Here is a 9,030-nt window from a genome sequence, read left to right on the forward strand (position 1 = left end):
GGTGCAGTGCTCTCTGTGCCTGTTTTAATTGTTAATTGCCCCTTGGGGATAAATTAAGTGTGTCTGGGATTTGAAATGAATGTTAGATCAAACTCATCGTCTTTTCTTCTTTTCTTTTGATGTTCATTGAGGTTTTTCAGAGTCCGTAGGTCACTTTACTCCCTTCAGTGCTCTGAGGTTATTCCAACTTTACTTTGTGACGCAATATTTAAAAAAACGTGTCGGTCAGCTGACCACGGGTTTGGTCATGTGATTTCTCGTTGCAGTTGAAATTATGCGGAGCCTTTACAGCTAGACACTTTAACGATGGGTTCCTTCCGAGTAGACTTTACTTTGTGTTTCTTACTCAGCGTTGTGCTGTCTAAAGGTAAGATATCCGCACTGTGGACGAGGCTCTTACAGACTTCTTCTCGGGGGTTTTTTTACCTCCCACTTTGACTTCAAAACGAAAGTAACGTTTTGATCGCTCATCACAGACTGGTTTATTGTTTCTGGTAGAATGACGATGTAACACTGTCACACTGTAACCGAACACCAAGTTAACAAAGTGGATGTGATTGAATTCTGCGCAGGGCTCCCCTCTGCTCTGCGGAGCAAAGAAGCCTGGAACTATGTGGAGGTGAGAGACGGGGCCCACATGTTTTGGTGGCTCTATTATGCTGACAGTGTACAAGCCCAGTACAAGGACCTGCCTCTGGTCATGTGGCTGCAGGTAGGACTTCATGATTTTTGTTTTCCACCTTAACTGGGCTTCCAGCGTTGTCAGCATTTCAATCAAACTCCCGATTCGTCCCATTTACGAACATTTTACGCGTGTTTAGTCGCTTAGTATCAGTCCCATTACGTTTAGACCAAATAAATTGTCAATGAGATTTTCTTTTTACACGAATAAATAAATAACCTATATAGCAATTTAAACTTTGAATTCCTAACTTTGCCTGCAACTTCCCCCACGACCTTATGCTGACAGCTTAAAAAGTTATTTTTCATTTAGGCAGTAGGCTGTCTACAGTCTGCACCTACAATACCTGCACTGTCTGTACGGTATCATATATTTTTGTAGTTCATTCAAGTTGAAGCATGCAAAAGTTTTTTTTGTACTGGACACAGAGAGTGATCCATCCCCAGACACTCAAGCGTTCAACTATTAGTTGGAGTAAGACTGGAAAGTGGGGGTCAGTCTTGTCTGTATGTTTCTGAGGGGGAACAAAAGTCCACAAGACTAATAATGCTTCAAGTATTTATGTCTTATTTAGTGATTCTCATCCCATATCAACTGTCTGTCTTGCCCGTTGTATGCAAATACTGATTGAATAAATAATAAAGTCCACAGGAAGCTAAGAAATCCCCTGAAGCTGTTTGCTGAGCATCATTAATCGCTTAACAATCAGGTCTGTGACAAATCGAGCACATGCATGGTTGCATTCTCAAACATGTGCAGCATCATGCTACCATTCCATCTTCCTGTACAGTGATGTCTGCAGGAAGTTGTGATGTTCAGAGATTGTGTCCCCGTCTGATCAAATGATCAGGCCTTTGGTTAAAAATGGAATGGGGCTCAGACTGAGAGGTGGTAAGAGTGAGTAATGGCAGTGTTGTTTTTATTCCTAACTACAAAAGAGGAACAATTATGGTCTAATTTTAAACTTTCCACTTTATGACCTTGTATTGCATTATTTTTCTGATCCCACCCCCTGCCACCGAAAACAAACAAACAGTAATAGAGACGTGTACGTTAATGGCTCATTTAATACGAATGTGGCTTGTGCTGAGTTAAATGGCAAATATAAGTGTGTGTGTGTGTGTGTGTGTGTGTGTGTGTGTGTTTTAGGGTGGCCCAGGAGGATCTGGAACTGGCTTTGGCAACTTTGAGGAAATTGGACCCTTGAACAGAGATCTAGAGCCCAGAAAAACAAGCTGGGTAAAGATTTACTGTAACTGAAGAGTGCTTCAAAGAAAGTATGAATGAATAGATTAGCATGCTGACGTGTGTGTGTGTCACCTTTAGGTCCAGGCAGCCAATTTGTTATTTGTAGATAACCCTGTGGGCACTGGCTTTAGCTACACAGACAGGCCAGATGCCTATGCTACCAATGTGTCCACTGTAGCCTCAGACATGCTGGTGCTGCTCAAACACTTCTTCTCAGAAAAGCCTGAGTTCCAGGTATGTCCATTATTGCATTTTTTATTTTTATTTTTGCCTGTTTGTCAGAAAGATGGGCTCATCAAACGTTGTCTAAAGTGACTCCAAAACACATTAGTATTAAAGGACCTAAAGTGTACTGTTCTGTTCTTTTCAGAGCATCCCCTTCTACATTTTCTCTGAGTCATATGGAGGGAAGATGGCAGCTGCTATCTCCTTAGAGCTCAGCAAGGTGAGGTGACTTATTTTGGGATCTTTCTGTTGTTCTTTGCACAGCATTCAGTTCAGTGTGAGCTCCCTGCTATTGGAAAGTCCCAGTAATAAAGATGTCATGTGATAGAAAAGGGAAGTAGAGACAACGTGACGTTTAAAGAAAAAAAAGCCTGTTCTTCTGGAGAACTAAGCAATAACTTTTATTGTAGTTTGTTTTATTTTTTTAGCTGGTCACATATTTTTTTATATTTTATGAGAGAGATATTTAGAGCTGTTAATGATTTATATTCTGTTTAAAGCACATTGATTGAGTTAAGTAACATGAAATGTGCTTTATAAATATAGCTGACATTCGCAATGTTAAATTGATAGGTATGCTGTATGAAATCAGATGATGGCCATTTGTACCACCAGTCAAAAGTTTGGACACACCTTCTCATTTAATGGGTTTTCTTTATTTTCATGACTGTTTACATTGTAGATTCTCCCTGAAGGCATCAAAACTATGAATGAACACATATGGAATTATATAGTAAACAACTCAAAGGATGTTTTATATTTTAGATTCTTCCAAATATCCACCCTTCGCTTTGATTACTGCTTTGCACACTCTTTGCATTCTCTGGATGAGCTTCATGAGGTCGTCACTTATAATGGTTTTTCAACAGTCTTGAAGGAGTTCCCAGAGATCCTGAGCACTTGTTGGTTCTTTTGCCTTCACTCTGCGGTCCATCTCGTCCCAAACCATCTCCACTGGGTTTAGGTCAGGTGACTGTGGAGGCCAGGCCTCCATCACTCTCCTTTTTGATCAAACAGTCCTTACACAGCCTGGAGGTGTGTTTGGTGTCATTGTTGTTGAAGAATAAATGATGGTCCAATGAAACACAAACCTGATGAGATGGCATGCCGCTGCAGGATGCTGTGGTAGCCATGCTGGTTCAGTGTGCCTTCAATTTTGAACAAACCCCCAACTGTGTCACCAGCAAAGCACCCCCACACCATCACACCTCCTCCTCCATGCTTCACAGTAGGAACTTCCTTTCACCTTTTTTGCTTTGCACAAAGAAATGGTGGGTGGAACCAAAGATCTCCAATTTGGACTCATCAGACCAAAGCACAGATGTCCACTGGTCTAATGTCCATTCCTTGTGTTTCTCTGCCCAAAACAAATCTCTTCTGCTTGTTGCTTTTTCTTAGTCGTGGTTTCTTAGCAGCTATTTGACCATAAAGGCCGGATTCACACAGTGTCCTCTGAACAGTTGATGTAGAGATGTGTCTGCTACTGGAACTCTGTGTGACATTTATCTGAGCTCTAATCTGTTAACTTGAGATTTGTGAGGCTGGTGACTCGGATGAATTTATCCTGAGCAGCAGAGGTGACTCTTGGTCTTCCTTTCCTGGGGCGTCCTCATGTGAGCCAGTTTCATTAAGGCACTTGATGGTTTTGCGACTGCACTTGGGGACACATTCAAAGTTAGCAATGTTCTGGACTGACTGACCTTCAGTTCTTAAAGTAATGATGGGCTGTTTCTCTTTACTTAGCTGATTGGTTCTCGCACTAATATGAATTCTAGCAGTTATCAAATGGGACTGTCAGCTGTGTACTAACACGACTTCTGTCCAACACAGTCTCTCAGTCTCAACCCCAATAAGAAGGCACAAAATTCCACAAATGAACCCTGACACAGCACACCTGTGACGTGAAACCATTTCAGGTGACTACATCATGAAGCTCACTGAGAGAAGGCCAAGGGTTTGCAGCCCTGTCAACAAAGCAAAGGGGTGGTTACTTTGAAGAATCTGAAATATAAAACATATTTATTTATCAATATTTTTCTTTGTTACATCATTCCATGTATCTTGCTTCATATATTTGGTGTCGTCAGTATGTATCTACAATGTAGAAATTAGTAAAAAATAAATAAAACCATTCATTTGTGTCTCTCATCTTTTTATAGGCCATAACCCAAGGGACAGTCAAATGCAACTTTTCTGGTGTGGCACTTGGAGACTCATGGATTTCACCACTGGGTCAGTATCAGATATTAAGTATCAACACCATGTGCCAAGAAAGACTTCATTTTAACCATAGGATGAGAACAAATGGCAGGTTTTTGCTGTTGGCGTTAAAAACTGAGAATTCTTTTATGTAAAACTTCAAGCAAGGCTGAGTGAATTTCTGTTGATACACTTTTGTTTCATCCACAGACTCTGTTATGACATGGGGACCATATCTCTACACCACTGTAAGTAACACACCATAGACTGCATATATGAACCTGTCTTGATGTCACCAGTTGGTACAATCCTGCATTTTCACCATTGCGATCTTGGGGTTTTAAAACCGGATGTGATGAGTGAAACATGGATCTGACTGAAAAACGTTGCGAGCTCATTGGCTACCACTTATCATTGGGTTCTTTTTCCTTTAGCATAATCAGTTTATCCTCCTTTCTGTCTCTAATAGTGATCATAACTTACTAAATGAACTCCATTTTGCATTCACTATGACCTGAAATTAGCATCTAATCTCAACAGTGTCATCATTTACAAAAAATGATGACACTGTTGAGATTATGAAGCTACGATGATCTTTCATATACAGTGTATGTAACACAGAGTCTTTTTGTCCATTGTGTTGAGCTTCCATATGATTCTGTCTGCAGTCCCTCCTGGATGATTACGGCCTGGCAGATGTCAGTAAGGCAGCAGAGGCAGTGAAGCAAGCCGTGGAGCAGGGCCAGTTTCTTAAAGCGACTGAGCTGTGGTCTATGACGGAGTCTGCCGTAGAGCGGGTTTGTACAACACTACATAATTTGGAGAAAATGCTTGCTGGATATTTAATGCATTGTCTAATCTTAAATTGCTTTATGGAAGTGGTGTTCCATCGGGGCAATCAGGGCAAGCAGTGCTTGTCTAGTAAAATCTACCAACAGACATTAATTTAAACATACAAAAGAGAAAGCATCTCTCCTTTCATCTCAAACAACCTTGTCGTAAAACTTCTCACCTGTTTGCATTGTTCTTGAAGTTACTGCCATCTTGTGGCCATAGTTTGTTCATGGCTCTGGAAGCAGAATTAACTCTGCTTGACTCCATTCTTTGGAATCTGCATCGGCCAATGTTTTCATGGGCAAATCTGTGTCCCAATAAAAATGGCTTCAGCCTGTCAAGCTGAGAAGCCATGTTTGCCTATGTACATCATAAACTTCTGATGTACATATCTGACTGATAGTGGAAACTGATATGATCTCTTCAACAGTGTTATAAGATAGTGTGTGTATGGAATCGCTGTTGCTTTTAGCTTTTATTCTGTTATACATGCATAACCTGTTTAACTGAGCTGACTATTAGTACAACTATATATTAATATGGTCACCTTTGGCTAGGAGCATACACACTGAAGATATGTTATATTTTTGTGTAAACAAAATGTTAATAAAGTAGTTTTTGCCATATTTATGTATTGTTTTGTCTTATTTTTGGTTTTCCTTAAGAATACCAATGGAGTCAACTTCTACAACATCCTAACTCAGAGTTCAGATGAGAAGCTCACCTCTTCTGCAGGGCTGGACTTTATCAGTAAGACTCTGATCTAAATGATTCCATCTAGTTAGTAAACTAGACCACATGGGTTTGGTGATTTTAAAATAAACCTGTCCTACTTAAGTCTAAATGTAAAGTAAAAGTAAAAAGTAAAAAAAAAATTTCGATGACTATCTACTGATGCTCTTCCTACTTTATACCAGGTCTGCAGAAACATCGTCACATTCGCCCCCTCCACAGCCAGTCCCTGAGTCAGCTGATGAATGGACCAATAAGGAAGAAGCTGGGTATCATTCCTGACAATGTCACATGGGGAGGTACGATTTCTTGAAGTGAAAGATCAAGGAACTGTTTGTCCTTTCATTTTAGATGCTTGAAAATACTAAACATCATAAAACCTTGTTCCCTCTCCTGTTTTTGCTGTGACCTCAGGTCAGGCTGATGAGGTCTTCACTAACATGGCAGGAGACTTTATGAAGCCAGTGGTGGACATAGTTGACCAGCTGCTGACTGCTGGAGTTAAAGTCACAGTCTACAATGGACAGCTTGATCTCATTGTGGACACTATGGGTTAGTTACTCAGTAAATCACGAAGATGGGTGACGCACCAAGTACAGGGAGGGCCATTTATATGGATACACCGTGATATTAAAGTCCTGTTTGTGGCACATTAGTATATGTGAGGAGGCAAACTCCTCAAGATGGGTGGTGACCATGGTGGTCATTTAGAAGTCGGCCATCTTGGATACAACTTTTGTTTTTTCAATAGGAAGAGGGCCATGTGACACATCAAACTTATTGGTAATGTCACAAGAAAAACAATGGTGTGCTTGGTTTCAACGTAACTTTATTCTTTCATGAGTTATTTACAAGTTTCTGACCACTTATAAAATGTGTTCAATGTGCTGCCCATTGTGTTGGATTGTCAATGCAACCCTCTTCTCCCACTCTTCACACACTGATAGCAACACGGCAGGAGAAATGCCAGCACAGGCATCCAGTATCCGTAGTTTCAGGTGCTGCACATCTCGTATTTTCACACCATAGACAATGGCCTTCAGATGACCCCAAAGATAAAAGTCTAAGGGGGTCAGATCGGGAGACCTTGGGGGCCATTCAACTGGCCCACGACGACTAATCCACTTTCCAGAAAACTGTTCATCTAGGAATGCTCGGACCTGGCACCCATAATGTGGTGGTGCACCATCTTGCTGGAAAAACTCAGGGAACGTGCCAGCTTCAGTGGATAAAGAGGGAAAAATATCATCATGTAGCAATTTCAAATATCCAGTGGCCACTATCGTTGTACCCCATATACCACACCAAACCATCACTTTTGTTGTTCCAACAGTCTTGGAGGGATCCATCCAATGTGGGTTAGTGTCAGACCAATAGCGGTGGTTTTGTTTGTTAACTTCACCATTCACATAAAAGTTTGCCTCATCACTGAACAAAATCTTCAGCGTGAACTGAGGGTCCTGTTCCAATTTTTGTTTTGCCCATTCTGCAAATTCTGTGCACCAATCTGGGTCATCCTCGTTGAGATGCTGCAGTAGCTGGAGTTTGCAAGGGTGCCATTTGTGAGTAGCTAATATCCGCCGAAGGGATGTTCGACTAATGCCACTCTCCAGTGACATGCGGCGAGTGCTACGCTGTGGGCTCCTGCTGAATGAAGCTAGGACAGCCACTGATGTTTCTTCATTAGTGACAGTTTTCTTGCGTCCACATTTTGGCAAATCCAACACTGAACCAGTTTCACAAAACTTAGCAAGCAGTTTGCTAACTGTAGCATGGGAGATGGGTGGTCTCGTAGGGTGTCTTGCATTGAAATCGGCTGCAATGACCCGGTTACTGCGTTCACCAGATATCAACACAATTTCGATCCACTCCTAACCTTTCTGACATGTCAATGGCTGTGAACAAAGAAACTTGTAAATAACTCATGAAAGAATAAAGTTGCGTTGAAACCAAGCACACCATTGTTTTTCTTGTGACATTACCAATAAGTTTGTGTCACATGGCCCTCTTCCTATTGGAAAAAACAAAAGTTGTATCCAAGATGGCCGACTTCTAAATGGCCACCATGGTCACCACCCATATTCAGGAGTTTGCCCCCTCACATATACTAATGTGCCACAAACAGGACTTTAATATCACCAGACAAGTCCCATTTTATTATGGTGTATCTATATAAATGGCCCACCCTGTATATGTCCCTGTTGAGTCTAATCACCTGGATCTTTGTCTTCTCACAGGTCAGGAGCTGTGGGTGAAGCAGCTAAAGTGGGAGGGGATTCGTAATTTTAACGAGCTTAAGTGGACTCCCCTCGATGATCCTGCCACCCCGGGCGTTACTGGAGCTTTCTGCAAGACTTTTAAGAACTTTGCCTTTTATTGGATTCTCAAAGCTGGTCACATGGTAAGCTAGAATGAGTCAGTTGATGAAATGTAGATAAACACAACCTCATTTCTTTTTATTAATATTAATATTTAACATAAAATGTCATCCTTTTTGTCTGTCCTCACAGATTCCTTCAGATCAGGGACCTATGGCCTTGCAGATGCTGAAGATGATCACCCAGCAGGCCTGAACACCTTTCTCTGATCCAAGCTGGAAGTGCACTGACAATCATAATGATCACATTATTTTTAAAAAATATATAAATTTCACTCCCTGCTAAACAAACTCCAAAGTGCAGTTGATTACAATACTGTGTAACATTTTAACCCAATAAAAAGCAATAAAGACACATTTGTTTCATAAAGGCTACTTTGTTGTCTTTATTTAAATGTTGTACAGAGTGTCAAATAACAGTTGTACAGTAAAGAGTCCTGAGCCACCCCTCATTTTATGAAATGGGGAAACGGATGCAGTGATTTATTCCATCCATCCATCCATCCATCCATCTTCATCCGCTTTGTCCGGGGCCGGGTCGCGGGGGCAGCAGCCTAAGCAAAGAGGCCCAGACCTCCCTCTCCCCAGCCACCTCCTCCAGCTTATCCGGGGGAACACCAAGGCGTTCCCAGGCCAGCCGAGAGATATAATCTCTCCAGCGTGTCCTGGGTCTGCCCCGGGGCCTCCTCCCGGTGGGACATGCCTGGAACACCTCACCCAGGAGGCGCCCAGG

The 9,030-nt window shown here is 41.7% G+C and overlaps 1 protein-coding gene across 1 annotated transcript; it reads left to right on the forward strand.

The window, feature by feature from the left end:
* The first annotated feature begins 209 nt into the window (after nucleotides 1-209).
* scpep1 (serine carboxypeptidase 1) lies at nucleotides 210-8,665 on the forward strand. Its single transcript, XM_086290492.1, has 13 exons — nucleotides 210-367; nucleotides 573-712; nucleotides 1,832-1,921; nucleotides 2,009-2,164; nucleotides 2,301-2,375; nucleotides 4,315-4,387; nucleotides 4,565-4,602; nucleotides 5,023-5,151; nucleotides 5,854-5,938; nucleotides 6,106-6,219; nucleotides 6,335-6,472; nucleotides 8,158-8,321; nucleotides 8,431-8,665. The coding sequence occupies exons 1-13, from the start codon at nucleotides 307-309 to the stop codon at nucleotides 8,491-8,493; spliced, it is 1,326 nt and encodes a 441-aa protein (XP_086146618.1). The 5' UTR covers nucleotides 210-306; the 3' UTR covers nucleotides 8,494-8,665.
* Nucleotides 8,666-9,030: the final 365 nt, after the last annotated feature.

Source organism: Aulonocara sp. 'chitande type north' Nkhata Bay, linkage group LG4 (genome assembly GCF_057382095.1).
Source record: "Aulonocara sp. 'chitande type north' Nkhata Bay isolate Kocher_YH1m ecotype deep benthic linkage group LG4, A_spYH_male_GT1.1, whole genome shotgun sequence".
NCBI lineage: Eukaryota > Metazoa > Chordata > Actinopteri > Cichliformes > Cichlidae > Aulonocara > Aulonocara sp. 'chitande type north' Nkhata Bay.